The sequence below is a fragment of the Hypanus sabinus genome, chromosome 4 (assembly GCF_030144855.1).
Source record: "Hypanus sabinus isolate sHypSab1 chromosome 4, sHypSab1.hap1, whole genome shotgun sequence".
NCBI lineage: Eukaryota > Metazoa > Chordata > Chondrichthyes > Myliobatiformes > Dasyatidae > Hypanus > Hypanus sabinus.
In genome coordinates this window covers 94,162,053-94,186,690 of record NC_082709.1, presented here as the reverse complement: position 1 = coordinate 94,186,690, position 24,638 = coordinate 94,162,053, and the positions used below count along the sequence as shown (strand labels likewise).

General features: G+C 41.6%; 1 protein-coding gene across 3 annotated transcripts in view; it reads left to right on the top strand.

Moving 5' to 3' along the window:
• slc49a4 (solute carrier family 49 member 4) overlaps positions 1-24,082 on the top strand; it is a 130,260-nt gene extending 106,178 nt beyond the window's left edge. The window contains exon 9 of one of the 3 annotated variants that reach the window (XM_059967678.1): positions 21,925-24,082. In XM_059967678.1, the coding sequence (XP_059823661.1) occupies positions 21,925-22,040 (116 nt within the window). In that variant the 3' untranslated portion in view covers positions 22,041-24,082. Of the gene's footprint in view, positions 1-11,810; positions 12,084-13,300; positions 13,542-21,924 lie in introns of those variants that run through there. The other 2 variants (XM_059967680.1, XM_059967679.1) reach the window with 2 other exon arrangements.
• The last annotated feature ends 556 nt before the right edge of the window (positions 24,083-24,638 follow it).

Below are 24,638 nucleotides of genomic sequence, written 5' to 3'. Positions count from 1 at the left end.
GCCAATGCTTTCACATCCTTCCTATAGTAATGCGACCAGAACTGGACACAGTACTCCCAAGTGTGGCCTAACCAGAGTTTTATAGAGCTGCATCATCACTCCACGACTCTTAAACTCTATCCCTCGACTTATGAAAGCTAACATTCCATAAACTTTCCTAACTTCCCTATCTACCTGTGAGGCAACTTCCAGGGATCTGTGGACATGCACCCCCAGATCCCTCTGCTCCTCCACACTCCCAAGTATCCTACCATTTACTTTGTACTCTGCCTTGGAGTTTGTCCTTCCAAAGTGTACCACCTCACACTTTTCTGGGTTGAACTCCATCTACCACTTCTCTGCCCACTTCTGCATTCTATCAATGTCTCTATGCAATCTTCGACAATCCTCAACACTATCAACAACACCACCAGCCTTTATGTCATCTGCAAACTTGCCAACCCATCCTTCTACCCCCACATAAAAATCATGAAAAGTAGAGGTCCCAGAACCGATCCTTGTGGGACACCACTAGTCACAACCCTCCATTCCGAATGTACTCCCTCCACCATGACCCTCTGCTTTCTGCAGGCGAGCCAATTCTGAATCCACCTAGCCAAACTTCCCTGGATCCTATGCCTTCTGACTTTCTGAATAAGCCTACCATGAGGTACCTAGTCAAATGCCTTACCTAAATCCATGCAGATCACATCCACTGCACTGCCCTCATCTATATGCCTGGTCACCCCCTCAAAGAACTCTGTCGAGCTTGTTAGATACGATCTGCCCTTCACGAAGCCATGCTGACTGTCCCTGATCAAACCATGATTCTCTAAATGCCCATAGATTCTATCTCTAAGAATCTTTTCCAACAGCTTTCCCACCACAGACGTAAGGTTCACTGGTCTATAATTACCTGTACTATCCCTACTACCTTTTTTGAACAAGGGAACAACATTTACCTCCTTCCAATTCTCCGGTGTCAATCCAGTGGACAACGAGGACATAAAGATCCTAGCCAGAGGCTCAGCAATCTCTTCCCTCGCCTCGTGGAGCAGCCAAGGAATATTCCGTCAGGCCCCAGGGACTTATCCGTCCTAATGTATTTTAACAACTCCAACACCTCTTCTCACTTAATATCAACATGCTCCAGAACATCAGCCTCACTCATAATGTCCTCACCGTCATCAAGTTCCCTCTCATTGGTGAATACCGAAGAGAAGTATTCATTGAGGACCTCGCTCTCTTCCACAGCCTCCAGGCACTTCTTCCCACCTTTATCTCTAATCGATCCTACCTTCAGTCCTGTCATCCTTTCGTTCTTCATATAATTGAAGAATGCCTTGAGTTTTCCTTTACCCTAGTCTCCAAGGCCTTCTCATGCCCCCTTCTTGCTCGCCTCAGCCCCTTCTTAAGCTGCTTTCTTGATACCCTATATTCCTCAATAGACTCATCTGATCCTTGCTTCCTAAACCTCACGTATGATGCCTTCTTCCATCTGACTAGATTCTCCACCTCACTTGTCACCCATGGTTCCTTCACCCTACCATTCTTTATCTTCCTTACACATGACAGATTTATCCCTAACATCCTGCAAGAGATCCCTAAACATCTACCACATGTCCATAGTACATTTACCTGCAAAAACATCATACCAACTCACACCTGCAAGTTCTAGCTTTATAGCCTCATAATTTGCCCTTCCCCAGTTAAAAATTTTCCTGTTCTCTCTGATTCTGTCCTTTTCCATGCTAATGTTGAAGGCCAGGGAGCGGTGGTCACTGTACCCCCAGATGCTCACGCACTGAGAGATCTGTGACCTGACCTGGTTTGTTACCTAATACTAGATCCAGTATGGCAATCCCCCAGTTGGCCTGTCAACATACTGTGTCAGGAATCTGTCCTGGATGCACTTAACAAACTGTGCCCCATCTAAACCCTTGGAACTAATCATGTGCCAGTCAATATTGGGGAAGTTAAAGTCACCCATGATAACAACCCTGTTATTTTTGCACCTTTCCAAAATCTGTCTCCCAATCTGCTCCTCGGAATCTCTGCTGCTACCAGGGGGCCTATAGAATACCCCCAGTAGAGTAACTGCTCCCTTCCTGTTCCTGACTTCTACCCATACTGACTCAAAAGAGGGTCCTGCTACATTAACCCCCCCCCCCCTTCCTGTAGCTGTAATAGTATCCCTGACCACCCCTCCTCCCCTTCCCCCCCCACCCCCTGTATGCCTTTTAAAGCACTGAAATCCAGGAATATTGAGAATCCATTCCTGCCCTGGTGCCAGCCAAGTCTCCGTAATAGCCACTACATCATAATTCCATGTATGTATTCAAGCTCTCAGTTCATCACCTTTGTTCCTGATGCTTCTTGCATTGAAGTACACGCACTTTAGCCCTTCTACCTTACTACCTTTACACTCTTTATTCTGTTTCTCTTTCCTCAAAGCCTCTTTATGTGTTTGCTCTGGCCTTACTTCATGCACTATACCTGCAGCTCTCGCATGACCTTTATCCTCCTCCACCTCACTATCTGCTCTAACACTCTGGTTCCCCTCCCCCTGCAAATCTAGTTTAAACCCCTCGGAGCAGCACTACCAAACCTTCCCGTAAGGGTGTTAGTCAGAACAGGTCCCACCTTCCCTGGAACAAGGCCTAATTGTCCAGAATCGTGAAGCCCTCCCTCCTGCACTAACTCCTTAGCCAGGTATTTAGCTGCATTTTCTTCCTATTTCTGGCCTCACTAGCACGTGGCACGGGTAACAATCCTGAGATTGCAACCCTGGAGGTCCTGTCCTTCAACTTTGCACCTAACTCCCTAAATTCTCTTTGCAGGACCTCCTCCACGTCATTGGTCCCTACATGGACCATGACATCTGGCTGTTCACCCTCCCTCTTGAGAATACTGAGAACTTGATCTGAGATATTGTGGACCCTGGCACCAGGGAGGCAACAGACCATCCAGGATTCTTGATCTCTTCCACAGAACCTCTTATCCGTCCCCCTAACTATCAAATCCCCTATCACTATTGCTCTCCTCTTTTCCCTCCTTCCCTTCTGAGCTGAGGGTCCCAGTCTCGGTGCCAGAGACTCAACCACTGTAACTTGTCCCTGGTAGGTCGTCCCCACCAACAGTATCCAAAATGGTATACAGGTTTCCCGGGATGCCTTGAATGTACTAGTATGATATGGCACACCATTCAGGAGTCGAAAAGGTTGAGAAGAAATCTGGCTGTAGTTTGGCTTGATCTTGCAAATGCGTATGGTTCTGTTCCCCTTGTCCTGTTGTCTTGATTGAATTCCTATAGATTCCTGCTAAGGTGAGGAACTTCGTTATGCAATACTACAACGATTTCTGGATAGGTTTTCCACTCAGCAGTTTACAACTAGGTGGCAGAGCTTGGACGTTGGTATCCCAATGGGATGTGCAATTTCACCCATCCTTTTTGTGTTAGCCATGGAGGTCATTGTGAGGGTTGCAGAATTAGTGGGACCAGGTGTCGCACTTGATGGCAGAGGGGAGTTACCACCAATATGAGTGTTCATAGACGATCTCACCCTTTTGGGTCCTAGCATGGAGGCAGTGGAAAGTGTACTATCTAGACTCGAGGCGCTAATGGATTGGGGAAGAATAAAGTTCAAGACCAAGAAGTCAAGGAGCCTTGTTCTTAGGAGAGGAAAGCTGGTTGACTTTCATTTCACCCTTTGTGGAGAGGAGATTCCATCCATTCAGGACCAACCAGTTAAGAGCCTCAGGCGATGGTACACAGAGGAGCTGAGAGACACCAAGAGGGTTCGAGAAACAGGAGAACAGATCAGCAGAGGTCTGATGTCTGTCGACAAGTGTGGCTTGCCTGGCAAGTTGAAGTTGTGGTGCTTGCAGTACGGACTAATGCCACTGATAATGTGGCCACTAACTGTCTATGAATTTAAGCCAGACAGATGTGCTGCTTGTGGTGAGAAGGGAACACTTCAACATATTTTGAGTGTATGCAGTCAATCTTTCCAGTGGCGTGTACACTTGAAGACATAACAACGTTCTCGAAGTTGTAACAGAAGCAATTGAGCAGAGAGTACTGCAGCACAACTTACCTCATACCCCATGCTGCACAGAACATTGCATACCATTTATGAAAGAAGGCTCCAAGTCAAGGGTGTACAGCGCAGGCCGACGATCAAACATACTTTCTTCGACCAATGATTGGTGTATCAAGGCCGACCTGGATGGGAAAGGCAGTTTCCCGGAGCAAATAGTTTTCACCACATTGCGTCCAGTTATAATCGTCTGGTCTGACACCAGTAGAGAAGTGGTTATTGGTGAACTCTCAGTCCCCTGGGAAGACAACATCAATGAAGCCCATGAGCGCAAGTTAACCAAGTATGCAGAATTAAGATCAGAGTGCAGAGACAGAGGGTGGAAGGTCTCATGCTATCCATTCGAAGTAGGTTGCCGTGGCTTTATTGCGTTCACTTTCCAGGAGTGGCTGCGTGACCTTGGCTTTACTAGAAGATAGTGGCAGATGCAAAGTTTTTAAGCTCACCAGTGGGAGGTGGTGCTTTAGCACTGCTGGCCCACCACCTCGAGGTGATCATAAGCGGGCTGAAACTCCTGAAGACAGGTGGCAGATCAACTGATGATCCCACTGATGATAGCACAAGACAATTAACATCTTAATCCATGCGTATTTTCAATTCACTTCTTATTATTGATGGGAACAGCCACAGGGGTGCTCTGCTCATTCTGTCCATTCCCCTTCCCTCTCCTCACAGTCACCCAGCTACCTGTTTCCTGACTCTTAGGGGTGACTATCTCCCTGTAACTCCTGTTTATTTCTGCCTCTGCCTCCCGAATGATCTGAAGTTCATCCAGCTTCAGCTCCAGTTCCCTGACTTGGTTTGTCAGGAGCTGCAGCTGGATGCACCTTTTGCAGATGTAGTCATCAGGATCAATTGTGCTTGCCCTGACTTCCCACATACTGCACACGGAGCACTCTGCTGCCTTAATTGTTGCCTCCATTACCCATTCCTAAGCTAATTAGATTAATTGAAGGAGCTGACCCGGCTTACCTGAATGGTAGCAAGCTCGTCTCAGCCTCTACTCGTCGAAGCCTCTCAAGCCTTCCTACTCTATCACCCGCTCCGTTAATCTGTTCGCACTTTAAACTCTCCCACTGCCTGACAGGCCAACTTGCACGTGCTTACGCAGTCATGCCCTGTTCCTAAGAGGAGACCTAATATTGAATCCTCTCTAGTCGGTACCTCTATATATTATAGAAAACATTCCTGAACACACTTTACAAACTCTAACCCGTCCAGACCTTTAACAGTATGGGAGTCCCAGTCAATACATGGAAAATTAAAATCCCCTACTGTCACAACTTTGTGTCTTGCAGTTGTCTGCTATGTCTCTGCAGATTTGCTCCTCCAATTCTTGCTGTTTATAATACAACCCCATTAATGTGGTCATACCTTCCCTGTTTCTCAGCTCCACCCATAGGGCCTCAGTAGACAATCCCTCAAATCTGTCCTGCCTGAGCACTACTGTAACATTTTCCCTCACTAGCAATGCCGCCACCCCCCCCCCCCCCCACCACCCTTCATCTCTCTGCCTCTATCACGTCTGAAAGATCAGAACCATGGAACATTAAGCTGCCAGTCCTGCCCCTCCTGTAGCCAAGTTTCACAAATATCCACAAAGTCATAATTCCACATGTCAATCCACGCCTTCAGCTTGTCAGCCTTCCCCACAGTACTCCTCACATTGAAATAGACATACCTCAAAAGATTATTACCACCACACACAACCCATCTATTTGTGACTTTGCATGAAACTCTAACATCATTTATTTTCGCCCCCCACTCCACTATCTACTCTGTCACTCTGGTTCTCATCCCCCTGCAAATTTAGCTTAAACCTCCCCCCCCCCAATAGCACAAACAAACCTCCCTGCAAGGATATTGGTCCCCCTGTAGTTCAGGTGTAACACGTCTCTCTTGTACAGGTCCCACCTGCCCCAAAAAAGGTCTCAATGATCCTGAAATCTACACCAGTTCCTCAGCCACGTGTTCATCCTCCAGATCATCCTATTGTTACCCTCACTGGCACGTGGCACAGGTAGCAATCCTGATTTAACTACCCTCGAGGTCCTGCCAAGCTTATCTTCCTACCAAGCTCTCTATACTCACTCTTCAGGACGTCCTCATTCTTTCTTCTACATCATTAGTACCGATATGTACCATGACATCTGGCTGCTCATCCTCCCATTTCAGAATGCTGTGCACTCGATCAGAGACATCCTTGACCCTGGCACCTGGGAAGCAACAAACCATCCGGGAGTCTATGTCGCAACCACAGAACCTCCTATCTGTACCTCTAATTATCGAGTCCCCCATCACTACCGCTCTTCTCTTCTTCTCCCCCCCCACCACCGCACTTCAGAACCAGACTCAGTGCCAGAGATCTGGCTTCCACAGCTTGTCCCAGGTAAGTCATTCCCCCCAGCAGTATCCAAATCGGTGGTATTGTTGTTGTTGAGGGGAATGGCCACAGGGGAGCCCTGCTCTGCCTGCCCTTTCCCCTTCCCTCACTTGATAGTAACCCAATTACCTGTGCGCTGCTCCTTTGGCGTAACTGCCTCCCTGTAGCTGCTATCTATAAACTCCTCATTCTCCTGAATGATCCGGAGGTCATCCAGCTCCTGCTGCAGTTTCCTAACGCAATTTGTTAGGAGCTGAAGCTGGATGCGCTTCTTGCAGGTGTCATTGTCAGGGACACCAGAGGTCTTGCCAGTCTTGTGTGTGGTCTCTCATTGATTCTACTGTTTCTTTGTATTTACTGTGAATACTTACAAGCAACTAAATTCAAGGTTGTATATGGTGATATATATGTACTTTATAAAAAACTTGCTTTGAAATTTGATAAATGTTCCTGACCCTGGTGGTGTGGGATCCTGTAAGGCTGCTGTACCTCCTTCCTGATGGCAACAGCAAGAATAGAGAGCATGAACGATAACCCTAGTTGCTTGCTTGTTGATTGAGAGGTAGTCATCAAAAGGAGAAATGCACTTGTTTATTTCCTGCAGTCAGGAGCTGCTGCTGAACTCTTGTTTGTAAAGCAGAAAGACAGGTACAAGGCAGAGAAATGTCACAGGGTCGTCTGGGAGTACTCCACATGTGAACTTCGTTGCAAGTTTGCCATTATTTGCTGAACCAAAGGTTATTAGTATATTATGATTGTTATGAATTTAATTACCGTGCATTCCTTCAAAACATTCTCCTCTTGGAACAGCCACAGGAATTGCACTTATGTGCTAACCACAGCTATCCATTTTTGCACATTCTTCCTCTAATTTTGGGCCTATATATGTTTAGAACTCAGAGGTTCAGTGCAAAATGAAGTGAATAGGATGTCAAAAGCTTTAGACTATATGATTTATTCTTGGGAATCTTCATTTCATTCCTGCTAAGCAATATTGATAGTTGTTTGCAACACACAAAATGCTGGAGGAACTCAGCAGGCCAGGCAGCAAAAAAAAGTACAGTTGACATTTCGAGTCGAAACCCTTTGGCAGGACTGGAGAAAGTGTGGCCTCATCATGACAGTAGAGGTGGCCATGGATTGACATATCAGAATGGGAAGTAGAATTAAAATGGGTCATCACTGGGAGGGAAGTGGGACCAAAAGTGTGTTGGCTGGGTGGGACTTATCCCTGATTATCCTGGCAGCACTGCTCCGACAGCATGTTGTGTAAAATGAGTCCAACGATGGAAGGTTGCTTTGTGTGATGTGCTGGGCTAGGTTCACGATCTTCAATGATAGTGGTAGTCATATCAATCACAAATTTCAGTTCCCATCACCAGTCACAATGTGGTGTGAATTTCAGGGGTTATATAAGCCCTGCAACTTGTATAATGTTAATTGCTATCAAGGCCACATCTGCCCCTTAAGAGCCTTGGACGAGGCTCTGGGTCTGAAGTTGAGTTGCGTTCATGTAACAACTCGTAGTGTGCCATTGTTTTAAAGTTATATGAGAGAGTTGTTTCTTGATTCTGTTTAAAAAAAAATGCTCAAGTAAATACTTGCTGTAGTGAATTGTGTTCTATGTAAAGTCCTGTGTGGACTGATAATGGATTTTTATTTTGTAACTGTTACTAAGTTACCTTTCTGTAAAGAGAATTATTGACATTAAATGTTTTCCAGTAAAATGGCACGATTAAAAGATAGGATCAGAACTCATAACTTGCATAAACTTGCTATATTGGCTAAGGTTCTCTCATGGTAGCAAAGTTTTCTTGTAACCAAAGGTCTTGAGCCTAGAGAAGGAGCATGAATGTATACAGATAAAAGTTCCCTACTGGGCAGTATGAAGTGACACGTTCAGTATTGTACTATGCTACATACATACATTCACAGCAAAGGTGATGGCTACCATTATCAATATAACCGCCTACACATGGTCTATATCCCTCCATTTCTTGTCTAGCTATGTGTCTGTCTAAATGACTCTTAATAAACATTCTGTAGTATCTGCTTCCATGATTCAGGCACTTACTGGTCTGTTGGGGAGGGTGGTTGGGGAAGAATCATGCCTCCCCACCTCTTTTCAAATTTCCTCTTCACATGTTAAAATATGTCATTATTGTCATTTCCATCTTGAGACAGAAAAAGCTATCCCCACCATATCTGAGCTTCTCCATGTACTTGTATCTGGTCACTCTCAGCCTCTGACATGCCACTCCAGGGAAAACAATCAATGTTTGTTCAATCTTAAGAATGCATACTACTTAACCCACTGTACTACTCTCCCAACATTCATGACTGTGGTGCGGCACAGCTCAAGCACAATCTATAAATTCACCAATGACACAACTGTTGTTGGCAGAATGTCAGATGGTGACTTGGAGCACCAGATACAGTCGATGATCCCAACAGACTCACAGGTGAAGTGTTGCCTCACCTGGAAGGAGTTGTTTGGGGCCTGGAATGGTAGTGACAGAGGAGGTGTAGGAGCAGGTGCAGACTCACACTTCACCTGTGAGTCTGTTGGGATCATTTACTGTGTTCGGTGCTCCTGGTGTGGCCTCTTGTGTATCAGTGAGACCGGACATAGATTGGGAACCCGCTTCACTGAGCACCTATGCTTCATCCATCAGAAGAACCAGGATCTCCCAGTGGCCAATCATTTTAATTCCATTTTCCATTCCTATTCAGATATGTCAATCTATGGCCTCCTCTACTGTCGTGCTGAGACCACACTCAGAGAAACAGCACCTTATATTCTATCTGGTAGCCCCCTACCTGATGGCATGAGCATCTATTTTTCGAACTTCTGGTAATACCCCACCCTCTACCCCAGTTCACCATTCTCCATCCACTTTTCCCCCTCTCACCTTTCTCCTTGTCTACACATCGCCTCCCTCTGGTGTTCCTCCCCCCTTTCTTCCATGGCCTTCTGTCCTCTCCTATCAGACTCATCCTTCCAGCCCTATATCTCTTTCACCAACCAACTTTGCAAGACTTTACTTCATCTCTTCCCCTCCTGCTTTCACCTGTCATCTTGAGTTTTTCTATCCCCTCCCACCACCTATAAAATCTATTCCTCATCTTTTTTTTTCCTCCAGTCCTGCCCAAAATGTTGGCTGTACTTTTTCCATAGATGTTGCCTGGCCTGCTAAGTTCTTCCAGCATTTTGTGTGTGTTGCTTGAATTACCAGCATTTGCAGATTTTTTTTCTTGTTTGTGAGAGATGCGGATGGCATTTTTACAGGTAGCAGGGTGGAAAGCAGCACCAATGCACTCGACAGTGTAGCTTAGGAGGAGTTGGGGATGCTAGGGTAGGCTTGGAGCAGGGAGATTCCATGTCAGTTCTTTTCCATAAGTGCTGCCTGGCCTGCTGAGTTCCGCATTTAGTGTATTTTGCTTTGGATTTCCAGTATCTGCATATTTTCTTGTGTTTGTTTGCCTGGATGGTATATTGCCTCCCTGGTGCCAGGATGAGGGATGTCTCAGATCCAGTCCATGGTATTCTCGAGGGTGAGGATGAGCAGTCAAAAGTCTTGGTGCTTTTTGGCACCAATGATACATTGGTAGACAAGGTGAGAAGGTCCTAAAAAGAGATTTTAGGGAGAGCTGAGAAACAAGACCTCTAGGGGAGTAATATCTGGATTGCTACCTATGCCACGTGCTAGTGAGGTGAGAAGATGATGATTTGGTAGGTGCATGAGTGGTTGAGGAACTGGTGCAGCTAGCAGGGTTTCAGATTTGTGCATCATTGGGATCTTTTCTGGGTTAGAACCTTGTACAAAAGGGACTGGATACACCTGAACCCGAGAGGTCAGATATCCTTGAGGGCTGGTTGGCCAGAGTTGTTTGGTTGAGTTTAATCTAATTTGGCAGGGGGATGGGTAACAGAGTGATAGTGCTGCAGGTGAGGTAGTTGGTTTACAAATCAAGGCACTGTATAGTGAGACTCCTAGCAAGGAGAGGCTGATGATGGGGCAAAATGTTGAGTCAACAGGATGAGTTGCAATGTAAAAGGCGGACAAAAGCAAAAAAGTTGAATATAGAACTAAAGGTGATATATTTGATTGCGCTCAGTATACAGAATAAGATCGATGAACTTGGAGGCACACAGTAAAGTAGGCCATAATCAGCATGGTTTCCTCAGGGGAAAATCTTGCCTGACAAATCCTTGGAATTCTTTGAAGAAATATCAAGCAGTAGAATTGGTTGATGTGTACTTGGATTTTCAGAAGGTCTTTGACAAAGTGCCACATGTGAGGCTGCTTAACAAGCTACAAGCCTATGGTAATACAGAAAAGTTTCTAGCATGGATAAAGCTGGTCACCAGTGGTGTTCCACATGGGTCTTGTTGGGGCCAACTCTTTTTGCGTTATTTGTCAATGATTTGGATGATGAAATTGACAGCTTTGTTGCAAAGTTTGCAGGTGATATGAAGATATGTGGAGTGGCAGGTAGTTCTGAGGAAATCAGGAGGCTACAGGGGGACTTAGATTTAGATAATGGGTAAAGAAATGGTGGTGTCGGGAACTGTGCGGTCATGCACTTTGGTAGAAGAAATGAAAGGATGGATTATTTTCTAAGTGAAGAGAAAGTACAAAAATCTGAGGTGCAAAGGAATTTGGGAGTCCTTGTTCAGGATTCTCTAAAGGTTAATTTGCTGGTTGAGTTGTGGTGAGGAAGGCAAATGCAATGTTAACATTCATTGCAAGAGGACTAGAACATTAATGTACTGGTGAGGCCTCACTTGGAGTACTATGAATAGCTTAGGTATTATGAATAGCTTAGAAATGATGTGCTGACACCGGAGAAGGTTCACAAAAATGATTCCATGATTGAATGAATGGCTAGTGAAATGAAGAGCACTTGACTGCTCTGGGCCTAGGATTTAGAAAAATGAGGAGTGACCTAATTGAAACTTATCAAATGGTGAAAGGCCTTAATAGAGTGGATGTGGAGAGGATGTTTCCTGTGGTGGGAGTGTCTAAGATTAGAGAACAGAGCTGGCAGCTGTGGAGGCCAAGTCTTTATGTATATCTAAGACAGAGGTTGATAGAACCTTGATTGGTCAGGGCATGAGGGATATGGGGGAAGGCAGGAGATTTGGGCTGAGAGGTATAATAGTCATAAATAGTCAAGTTTGTAACTTGAAGGAGATGTTAAGAGATAGTTGCATGATAATTTTCATTTCTCTGTAATTGTAATCAATTAGCAACCTGTCTTTTATTAGTATAATGTCATGTTGCTTATTTGAAAGCTGAGAAACTATGACCTTGAATATATTCTCTCGCTTCCCCTTCTATCAGGTAGAAGATACAAAAGCCTGAAAACATGCCTTCAGCTCAAGCACAACATATATCCCTCAGTTTTGAGACTTAATTTATTCCCTAGTATGGTAAAATAGACTCTTGACCTCACAATCTACCTCATTGTGACCTTGCACTTCACTGTACTAATTTATACTGCATTGTTATTATTTTACCTCAATGTACTGTTATAATGAGTTGATTTAAATGAGCATTACGAAAAATACTGATTTTCCACTGTACCTTGGTACATGTGACAATAATAAACTAACACACTATACATTAAAAGGTAAACTTTACCTTGTATACTTGTGTATTTTTTCATAAATTGTGTTGTGTTTCTTTGTATTTACTGTGAACGTCAGGAGGAAATGAATGTCAGGGTAGTATGACATGTATGTACTCTGATAATAAATTTACTTTGAAATGGTAACAGAGCATTCAAAAGGCGAGCAATTGCATAATTAACTGTAAAGACACTTTTTAAGTCACCTTGTGGGGCTTATGGTTTGAGGATATGCAACTTCAGATACAGAAAATAATCAATGTATTTTTGCAGATACAGCAGATGCTCAGAAGGTTTGGATAGGGGCCAATTAGTGAATATGGGTTAAGGAGTAGGCTGTCAGTGGAATAGATTTGCGGGAAGAATATTCATGTGAAGGTTGTGGACTCAATTAAGAAATGTCACTCCTGCTGTTTAAAAAAAAACAATGACTGCTAATCTGGTAGAGATTAAATGGGTCAAAGGGTCTTTCCCAGCTGGATCAATGAATGCCTAGTCTGTTTAGAGATTTAAGTTACTGTTCAGGTTGTGCCGCTAGCACAATAGGTGTGTCAGCACTCCTTAATCCAATAAAATGATTTTAATGTGTTATAGTTCTACTTTCAGTACACTAGATGCTTTTAAAGGCCTCTAGAAATAGCAGATACAATAAATAGCCAGTAAACCTCTGTTCAGGGAAGAATATTAGACAGAATGCTAGGGTAGCTTCTTGTTTCTTAAACTAAGCTGGAAAAATAGACTCAATTTCCCACATGCAGGACTGCTGCATAACTTGGGGAATTACAGGGTAGTAGAGAAGTGGGTCTGATTTCACTTGCAGTAAAAATAATTTTGCTTTTCTAAAAATCTATTATGTGCAATTCCACAAATTAGTTTCAAAGTTCACTGTAGAAAATGTTTCCTCTCAATACCATAAGGTTCCCTTTACAACTTATATCCTGTATATTTGCAAATCTGTGACCTTCAGTGGTCATTACAAGAGAAAATCAGTAATGAAATACATATTTGTAAATTTTATGAGAGGCATCAAAAGTGAGAATGAATTCATTCCCTAGAATGAATATGTCAAATACTTGAGCATATAACTTTAAGACGAGAAGAGGAAAGTTTAAAAGAGATGTACAGGGTAGAGTTTGTTTTTGTACAGAAAGTGATAGGTACCTGAAACTGACTGCTAGTAACTGTGGCAATTGCTTTTTGATAGGGACATGAATGAACAGGGAATGGAGGAACATGGACCATGGCAAGGAGAAGGAATTAGTTTAATTCAGCATCATGCTCAGCTGGTGTAAAGGCCCTTGACAAAAGTAGGATATCTGTGGCAGCTTCATTGTTCGTGTAGGGCCACAAAAAGTGAACACAGCCACACAAAAAGCCAAGTCAAGTTTTATAATGCCAACTAATCAGTTACCATCACCATGCCTATTATTGCAAAGCAAAAACAAGGAGAAGATGCTGAGGATGTGTAAGAGTAATCTTTTTGTAAACTTGACAAGTTATAGCTCTATTGCAAAAGATGGTATTACATTAGTTTGATGTAGGAGAGTTGATCCTGATGGCCTGGCTTGTATTTATAACTTGATCAGCATCACTAAAATATGGCCATGGATGCTTGAGAGTATAGGTTGGGAGCAAATTCTTTCATGTTCATATAGTCAGACAGTCTCAATGAATTTCAAAAATGCTTAATTGAAATTAAAGCACTCTGAAGTTTTGCATTTGTAAAATAAAATGAGATGTAGATAATTTATGTATGGTGGGGCCTTACTTCTTCCATTGCTACCATACCATTATGAAAATTGCTTACCAGCTTTCACTAACAGGCTGTTTTTGGATTATCATCATGTGACCTTGTCAGAAGAAAATTAAATCTGCCACACCACTACTGTCAGCCAGTCGGTCGTTAAGTAGGCAGTTGCCAAGACTCTGAATTTTAGAGAGTTGCACCAAAACTAATGATGAGAAAGTACTTTTGGCAATCTTCAGGAACTGCATAAGAATTTTAGTGATGAAACAGGCTGTACATATAAATCTACTTGTACTAAATTAATCTTGTATTTATCAAGGGTGTATTGATTCTCTTGTCAGCATTTCAAGAATGTTAAAATTATTGTGATCCCACAGGGCTTTTGGCAAATTAACCACTTTCAATGGAAGAGTGCTTACAGTTGTGTTTCTGCACCAGGCAGTGTAACTGTGGGGAGTAGTGACTGCAAGCTTATATCTTTTACTGCTTAGGCATATTCTATATTCTCTCTCTTGATCTCCACTCTCTCAACTGACCTCTATCTCTCTCTCTAACCGTACCCTCTCTCTTTATCGCTTTGCTTTCCCTCTCTCTCTATCTTCAATTTCACTCTTACCACACCCTCTCTCATATGAACCCAACTTTCTCTCATTACCACCACTCTATCTCTGTCTCCCTCTCTCTGCACCCCATACAATCCTTCCCGCGCTCTCTAGCTCCACTCCTCCCTTCTCTCTGTCACCACTCTTCCTCTCCACCCCCTTCTCTGTCCATCTCTCTCTATCCCCTGCACACTTTACCTTTCTCTGTACAGTTGCTCTTTGCCTTTCATTCTCCAACACACTCTCTCTCTCTCTCACTGTACCATCCCTCTATTTTGCTGTACCACCGCTCTCTTTCCCCACGCACTATTTCTAGTGGTATTGATGCACAAGGGTTGACACAGTTGCCTCACTATTGAATCCATAAATTGCACTCACTCTTCAGACTGGTGAGACTAAGTGCCTCAATCTGTTTCTGCAAGCAATAGTTGTTCTGAATGTCATGAATGTCCTTGAAACAGTAGTTCATAGTTATGGGTGCTTAAACAAGATTGGTGTGCATTTGAATCTTTTTGACCCAGATTTGCTGTCTTGAAAATTAATGATTTCTTGATGTATTTTTGTGCTATATGACAGATGGCTGCGCAGCTGCAGAGAATTCTGACTTGTTACAGCATGCAGGGTCTCTGTATGCATTTATATGTTTCATTGATGCATTGGTCTCCTTTACATACATATCTTTGCATTAACTCTGCACTGGGCAATCCTCTGGTTGTTTTTTTTTGAAACGCTGCTGGGCCATTAATGTTTGGTGTGCTCTGAACTGCCTTGTGACACATTTAATCAATTGAATTCATTTTACTGCTTAAAATAAAGTAGAAAGGTCCATGACTAAATTCCAGATTGTCTACATGTGCCATGACCTTTTCCTCCTCCTTCCAAACTCTAGATTGAAACTTTCAGCTGCTGACTTATGAATTATGTATTCGTCAAGGCAACATTCAAACTTTTCTATCTGATCATTGAGGCATGAAGGAAGTGTTTAGCATGCACAAGTAATGCTCACTCAGGTTATGTCCAAGTCTGCATAAATTGAGATTCCTTCACTGAATGTGTGGCAGAGATAAAGCTTTAAAATAAATTGGAGTTGATTTTTAAGAGCTTGAATAAAATGATATGTTAATTGAGTGAGTTATTGAAGGTGTTGAAATGGAAAAATGGACAAGCATTTTATTGTTTTTACAAAATTTACATAAGCAATGGGACAAATTGAGCTGATTGACAGGTGCTGGTTCTGCAGGGAGCCACTGTCAGCCATTCACTGCTCAGATTCTCTTGTACTTTCACAAATGCTTGGCTAAACTCGAAAATTTTAAGCAAGCTGGGGGTCAAAAGCCAGTACATTAGTCCTCTCTCGTTGCCACTGGACACCATTGAGTCCTGCAGCAGAACATTGACATCCAGATGCTACATGGATTCACCTTAACAGCAGGGAAGACTGGAGTTGCTAATACCATGGAAAAGGTAGATATTTCAGTTGTTGACATTATTTTGAAATTTAAAGTCATTTTAAAATTTAAAGGTCTAATTTCAATAGTTTTTAAATGTTCCTGAAAGCCATTTTTTAAAGTTCCACAAATTTCTGTAAATAAATAAAATCTTTCACAAGAGATTGCAACAAAGAGATGCAGTTCAGCAATACAACACCCGAGCCCTACACTTTAAATCATTTGAATATTGGAAGTTCCTAGATAGTGAACGTGGAGAGGATGTTCCCTATAGTGAGAGAGTCCAGGACCAGAGGGCACCACCTCAGAATACAAGGATGTCCCTTGTAAAACAGATGAGGAATTTCTTTGGCCAGAAGGTAGTGAATCTGTAGAACTCATTGCCACAGACAGCTGTAAAGCACAAGTCTTTGTGGATACTTAAAGTGGAATTTGGTAGGTTTTGATTGCGTCAAGAGTTATGGGGAGAAAGTAGGAAAATTGGGAATAAAGTTGAGAGGGATAATAAGTCAGCCATGTCTGAATGGTGGAGACTTGATGCACCAAATGGCCTAATTCTGCTCCTGTGTCTTATGGTCTTGTTGCTCTGATACTACTTTCTCCTTGTTAGGCTCCTACGAAGTGTAGAGAATCAGCATATTCAGCCCCTGTAACAAGGCATCATTGATGGCTAGTCCAGCTAGCAGGCTAGATCTTAACTGATTCTGGCCACTTAGCATCTGAGTAGTACATCAGCAATATTACTAATGTGCAAATCAACTCAATGACGTATTGTAAATTAGCTGAAGCTAGATTTAAAAAGAATACGTCTCATCCTTAACCTCCCCAATGGATGTCTACTGTTCATCCCTAGTCTGGCAATGTCAGCTTTATCCCACTAGTGTGGTGGAACATTATATGGATAGGAAGGATATAGAGGGATATGGATTAAACAGCTCAGTGCAGCAATTTGGTCAGCATGGGCAAATTGGGCCAGAGGACCAGTTTCTGTGCTTATAACTTTATGACACGATTACTGACATATTTTGGGGAAATCCAGGATGGACAAAATGACAGTAAGTAATTAGCAATATAATCTGGATCCTATTTAAAGAAAAATAAGTTCATTGGAACAGATTGTGAATTGCTTTGAAGGAATTTTGAAGTATCAGATGTTTAGAGGCATAGGTAGAGTGAATGTTTTCCTACAGTGAAAATGGCTAACTAAAGGAGGCATAATTATATAAAAATAAGACAAAATCTGCAGATGCTGGAAATCCAAGCAACATACACAAAATACTGGAGGATATAATTTGAATATGCTTGGAGGAAAGTACAGGGGGAACGTCAGAGGTATTTCTTTTTAATCCAGTGGTAGATGCATGGAACATGCTTGCAAGGTTGCTTGCAGATACATTAGGGACATTTAAAAGACTTGGATCAATGAAAGATAGAGGGCTATGTGTGAAAGGAGGCTTAGATTGATCTTAAAGTAGGTTAACACAACAGTGTGGGCAGAAGGATCTATGCTGTGCTGTCATGTTCTTCTTCTTATTGTGTCCACGGACAGTCTATACATGGCCCAGCCAGAACTGGACACATTTTTGCGCCTCGTCGTTGAATTCAGCAAGACCTGCAACAGTACAGGGTTCCTCTAGCGATGGGCATTGCAGGAGATGTTGCATAGTTTGTGGCTCAGTTGTCAGGCTGGTTGTATATCACCATTTGCTAGTGACACCTGTAGTGTTCTGTGTTCTAATCATTATTTTTCCACTCTGATATTTTCTTTCTGCTTTTTTGGTTGAAGTGCCTATGACTGTTCAGCAAACGGAGTTGTATCATGAGTGTATACTTAGTGTTCCAAGGAAGTGGTTTAAAAATTGAGTGGTTCAGTTTGTTTTTATATCCTTGATTGCCTTTCCTTTTGTACCCTCTTTACAAACTCAGCAGAATACTATGTTATTCTCCTGAGCAAGCTGGCAGACAAGAATGATAATCAAACGATTGAACTTGTAAATGGCTTGGTCTTGTGGTTGGAAAGGTATGTGAAGAAAGCAACAGAAAAATGAGCAACATTTAGAAAATAAAAAGAGGACCTCAGTCTGAGAATGGTTGACAATTCTGCCAGAAATATATTCCCTTAAAGTCCATGACTGAAATAGTTTTTGGGTTTTATGACAGCTTATTTTAGACTCTATGTACCTATTGCAAAATTGCTTTACTGCTTCGATATTAAATTCAATTATCTTGCATGGTTGTTACAGACTCATTGAAATTTTACAGTACAAAAAGGATATTTGGCTCCTCTGTTTTTAGCCTGTTGTATTTGGAGTTTTATATTAGGAGCATCAAAGCATTGAAGGAGGGTTAGTCATAATTCTGTTCTGTATCCTGAGACAATGCTCCAGGTTCTAGACATCTCAGCCAGGAAGAGTATCTTCCCTTCATTCAGTCTGTTGATCCTGTCAGGATTTTGTACATTTCAGTGCTTTCTTTTCTCTTGCTTTTAAATTTTAAGAGATTGAGCTTTATTTGTCACATGTACATCAAAGCATAGAAATATGCAACGAAAAGCATCTTGTGTGTCAAGTCAAGTTAGCAAGGATTGTGCTGGGCAGCCTGCAAGTGTTATACAACTCACTGATTCTGATGATACATCTTTGGAATATGAGAGGAAACTGGAGCACGGAGGAAATCCATGCAGTCGTCGGGAGAGCGTGCAAACTTCTTACAGACAGCAGTGGGAATTGAACCCCGATTGGTGACCATTGGCTCTTTTAATGCAAAGGGTTAATTTACCCGTCAGTTGAAAGTCAGTTCTCCCATTTCAGTTGCTGATTGGCCTGTTTGAATGGTTTAGCAGCTCTCTCCCATTTCACCCCACTGGCTTCTAATTTCAGGCATCCTTGGGATACAAGAATAACGTGTGGGAGAAGCTCTGTCTCTTTTCGCTAGGGGTCCCCTTCAGACTGGGTCACAACTAGGGCTGAAGAACCATTGGGAAAGTGTACTGCAAATAGGAGGGCCCACGTGCACACTTAGATAGGTACCTGTTGAACTGTAGGGACTTAAGCAAGTACCTGTCGAGCTAGAAGTATTTTTGAATGTTTAGTGTCATAGTTTTGTAACTTGGGGAAGCTTAGATAAATACTTGTTTGACTTAGGTGCTTGGTTGAGTGTTTCATTGTTTGTAAGTAAGTTGTCGACATGTTTACTTGCAATCTTCAGTCCCCCTTATGGAATCCGTGAACCTGACTCCTCGTAATAGCACTGCAGAAACCACTATACTGTTATCTGAGGAATCAGTCTAGTGAACCACAGGTTCTCTCCCTCTGCTTATAAGGGTATCTTTTCCTGGGTAAAGAAACCAAGGTGACACATTGTGGAGACATATATGTCTGTGCTACAGAGAAGTAGAACAAAGAAGAGAATGTCTTCATAGTGGTCCTTCATCATGATGCAGGGCTCCTGACCCAGAACATCAACCATTGTTCTGCCCCCACAGATATAGCCTGACCCATTGAGTTTCTCCACCAGTTTGTCTTTCCCTGGCACACAACATTCCTGGTGTGGTCTCCCTTAGAATCTGTACAAAATTGTTTTGTACACCAAGATATCCTCACTTCTTCATTTAAAGCATATTGTGAAGATCCGTGCATATTTTCCTGCAGTGACTGATATGAAGTGACATCTGGATCTTGTCGTTTAATGTTCTGCCTTTTCTGTGTTTCCTACTAAAATGATTGACTTTCATTTAGCCATTTTATTCTGCATCCTCCATGTTTTGCTTATTTACTGAACTCAATAGCCTTAAAACCTCTTGCAACTTTTAATTCCACTAGCTTTGTATCCTCAAATTTAGAAATAAACTAGACAACTGGGTGACCCATTGGGGCACCTTTTGAGAGAAAGGTAGTGCAGTCTGATGTGACCAGAATGAACATTAAATTTTCAAGAATGCTATTGGTATTGCTTTGCTTTGGAAATTGAAGATGAAAAACTCAAGTTTATTGAAGAAGAAAGATGCGTAGCAAGGCAAATAAAGCTCCTCTTGGTTTAACGACGGACACTTCTGATGGATCGGAGTGTCAGCTGACAGCTCACTCCAAGTCCCCCTCCCTCTGTAGAACTGCCCTCCCTACTTACCGTCTAACCCGGGTTTCAACTCAACCATATGAACTACATCTCCCACAATGCACGTCGGGAGTGACGGACCAAACACAGATGCAGACCCTTTCCGCTGGTGGGGGTGGGTGGTGTTGACGGGTTATCACGTGATGTATTTGGAGAAGTTGAGCTTTTCCCAGTTTAAACTTTTGGAGAAATTGTTCCACGTTTTTCCATGTTTCATCCCTAGCTCCGAATGCAATCTGCTATTCAATCATGGACCCATTTCTATCCTTCAGCTCCAACATTAATTTTTTAAAAGTGGTGCCCCCTCGGATTTTTTTCATTTATGATAGTCGGCTTGAAGCTGAACACAAATATAATTTTAGACTACTTGCATCACATAGGAATTAAGAGAAACAAATTAATTTTCATTGAATATAATGTGTTTAATTGCACAACAGTGCTGACGCTTTGTAATAGTTCAACAAAGCTAAAAATGTTTTGTTGATTATTTTCACTTGTATTCAGTGTGCAAATCTTTTTGCTTACATACCTAACAATAATTAGCCAGCATCAATGGATTCCAGCTGCCCTGATACTGTTTCTACGTGATTGAATGTCCCATTGAAACCTTTCACTGTACTTAGATTTGAAGCAGTAACACCAAAGCCTCCAAGATGCTGATTATTCTTGATGATGTGGTTGGCACTCCCCTAAATGGACATGACCGCTGTCCTTTGACTGCAGCAATAGGTTTTATGGATGTCTCGAAGCATGTCATTGCAATAAGATTTATTCATCTCTTATTGATGGGTGGCAGTTAGATCTGTCCCAATCCTGCACATGCTGTTGGTGATTAGCAGAATCTGACTGCTGGAAGTAGAGCTGCCCTGCCCTGCCCTTTTGCTGCAGTTGGTGTCACTGCTGAAGGTGGCCATGCACATGCGTCTTGGTGCCACGTCCCAATTTCCATGGTGGCGAATCAGTTCTCGGGTGAAAATGGGGCAGTTGATTTTGGCGAGTGAACAATTTTACACAAATATATAACCCTGAACTTTGCATTCTGTAAGTTAGCGCATTTTAAGTCAATTTAGCCAGAAATAGTGCCGCTGTAATGCTTCCTTTGAGCTAATTGGAGGTCACAGACAGACAGACCATGAGAATTTTAGTAGTATAAAGATTGTGAATAGCTGGGAACAAGCAGTACTCAACAAGTCCCCTCCTGCTATCCTGAAAAAGACTTGAATTTCCTGTCAATCAGTTTTACACATGCCGTACATTATCGCCAATCCCATGTGCTTTCATTTTGCACACTCGTGAGACTTACTGAAAAGCATTCTGAAACTCAAACTGAATCATTTCTGGTTTTCTGTAAAATATTCTATCAGTTACATACTGCAGATCCAAAATAATGTTGATACAGTACCAAATCACGCAGCTATAAGGGATTCTGCAAGTCATTCCAAATTTCTATTACACACATCAGTCCCATCATTCCTTTTATGATGTGTTTTCTTAAAAATAATCAGATTGTGCAGTAATGTAAATGGAAAATACTAAAAAACACAGGTCAGGTAGCATCAATGGAAAATGAGAGCCAAGATTTGTCATTTCATTGACCTATTCTCTGCTATGCTATCAATTAAACATTATAAATATTTCTGTTTTGTCTTTGATTGTGGCCTTGTGTAACAGATGGCTGTAAGTTTCAATGCAGTTACACTAGGGACAGAGCATTGGACATTCTCAAACCATGCACAATAACCATGATGTGACATTTTCTTTGGAGCTAATGCTGTTACCCTTTCTCAATAGTTACCATCAGGTGGTGAAGAGCAGCTGTTCCTTGTCAAATTTAGCTTTGTGTTAAGTGTGTATTCTTACAGACATGATGAATGATTGTCTTTAAGGAAATGACAGTGCTTTCTTTTTGTATTTTCAGATGTTTCCTGGCTCAATTGGTGCCTGACTGCATCGTGTATGTTCAGTCTTATCCTCATTCTGTTGTTCAAGGAATCCTATGATAGACTCTACCTTGATGTTCTTGTCTCCGTTTGATGTTGTGTCGACAAAAGAAGTGGATGAATTTTAAACTCCCCAAGGAATTGAGTTGCACAATCGTTAGGAATTGCACTTTTTCCAAAACAGAAATGGACAAACTCAAACTTGTAGCTTTTTCCACTGGTGTTTTTGTTTTAATTCAAACATGATGACATCAATTAAAATTATTAATATTGTAGGATTTGCAGTGTGTGTGAAACAATAAGCTGATGTGTGTGTGTTCTGTGAATGATGGACTGTTTTAAGAGTGGAAGTGTCCTGGTACTGATGATGCAATCAATGCAGACAAAACAAGTGGTGGACGACAGTTTAAAAATTCTCTACAGCTACCACAGTTGAACAATCATACTTTCGATTTTATTGTGGCAAATGCCTTTCTTGAGGCTGAAGAAGGCAATTGTGAAGAATTACTATTTAATGCAATTGAGTAGGAAAGGTTAGTGATACTTGTAATATCAAGTATGTTCTTCCTGTTATCAGTTTAAGTTGTACTGCATGGCAAAGTTGACAAGATAGGATCAAATCAGAATTATTATGTTGACTTGACCCAACATTAGATGGGCATAAGGTTATTACAGAATGTACTGTACTGGAATTGCCAATGGGAAAATGGTAGTAAAGTACTGAATGCAAAGTAATAGTTTCTGTTTACACAAATAATTATCTCCTCAGAGATTTCAGCATCCAGTCACTGTTTACTAGCGTATCACTATTATTTTCTCAGTTGGTTGTACTTTTTGGGTTTTTTTTCCTCTGGCACAGTCTAGTTTGGTTGTCACTAGCCAGTAATCACGAGCAACTGATGAGGGAAAGAATTGCTAAGCACAAAAGAAATCGGGTGCACTGACACCAAGAGATACATTAATGCCATGCATTCCCTCGCCTCACTTTATGTGGAGATTCTGCAGTCACTTGCGAAAGAATTGAGTGCTTTCCTTCACAACTTGAAATTATTCATTAATTGGAGTTCTGACAGCATATTTTGGGGACTGTGGTAGTTTTGTCCCAGCAATTATGTTCTTTTTCTATTTCAATTTGTGTCATTTTGTTTCCACTTTTTTTTGACTTAAATGTTTTCTAAAATTCTGATAAAATTCAGTAAAGAATGAGGAATAGTTATTTCTTAACAACAACATCCAAACAGGAACTATAGATCGATGCTAGATAGAGGTTCAGAAGTTTGTCCATCTTTTTCTACAGAATTTGAATATCAGATGCTGCTATCAAGAGTGAAAGATGAGTTGAAATATATTCTTAAAAAAGAGTATATTACCCACGTTATTTCCCTGTTGCATGACCAATTTGAACTGTTAAAGGCAAAGGCAATTTTTCTAATGTAAGCTATTTTAATTTTTTTTTAAATTGCACTTGTTCTGCATTGTAGGGAGTTGGCAGTGAAAGAGAAGCAGTTAATCTGTTTTCAGATCCCCTTAATTATACTCTTACATTATATAATTTTTTTTCATGTGTCAAGTGCCCAGACTCCAGCTTCTTATGAAAGTAGTTCTCTTTCATCCACCCACTCCCCGTCCACCTCCGCACCAAGATTAGAGAGTGAAGTACAATATCTTTGCCATTAAATTTAATTCAGGTGTTAAAATGTATATGAAGAGAATGTATGATATTCTACCCTTGTGTTGTATGTATTCCACTCTCCCCCTACTCTGATATTAGGATATACCTCAGCATTTCAAAGATTAACAATTTTTAAGAATGAAATATTGGTCTTTACTCATTCAATTTTACCAACCCTTTACAAATTTCGATTTGTAGTAGATTTTGTCTTTCTGCTTGTCTTATCCTTAGGTGGATATTTTGTTTTGTAACTGTTGTCTAAAATTACAATCATAACTGTTTTACTTTTAAGAATTGTGTTCTGAAGATGAAGTTGCATTAAATATTCTAAGATTTGCTACTGTAGGCAAAGTATATTTCTCAAATTATAATATTTGTAAACTGGCCTTCTGTCAAGTTGTTTTTAAACCATTGCACAATGTACTGTATCTATCTCTGAAGAATTAAAATGTACCTTTTCTGTGTATGCAGGATACATCCTTATTATAAGTTTTCAAAATGTGACAATGTAAATAAACTGTGGGAACTAAAAGAAAGATGTGGTTAATTACACTGAAACTAACAACTTAGTTGATCAGATTGTAAGCAATTGGACAACCCTGTGATGAGACTAAATGTTGAGATCTGCTACAGGAACTCAGCTAATCGGGCAACATCGGTGGAAGGGGTGGGAGTGTAGGGGAGGAATTGTCAATGTTTCATGTTTCAACCTGAAATATTGACAGTTTCTTTCCCCTCCACAGTTACTGTCACTTTCTTGTCAGCTTGAGCCAGTCTGACCATTCTCCTTTGACCTCTGTCATTCACAAGGCTTTTTCACCCAGAGAACTGCAACTTACTGGCTGTTTTTGTTTTGTTTTTTCCTTCATTGCTGTAAACACCAGAGACAGTTGTGCATGAAAATCCCAGGAGCTCAGCAGTTTTTAAGATGCTGAAATTATTGGCACCAACAATCATTTCACAGTCAAAATCAATTAGATCACGTCTTCCCCATTCTGATGTTTGGTCTGAACATCAACT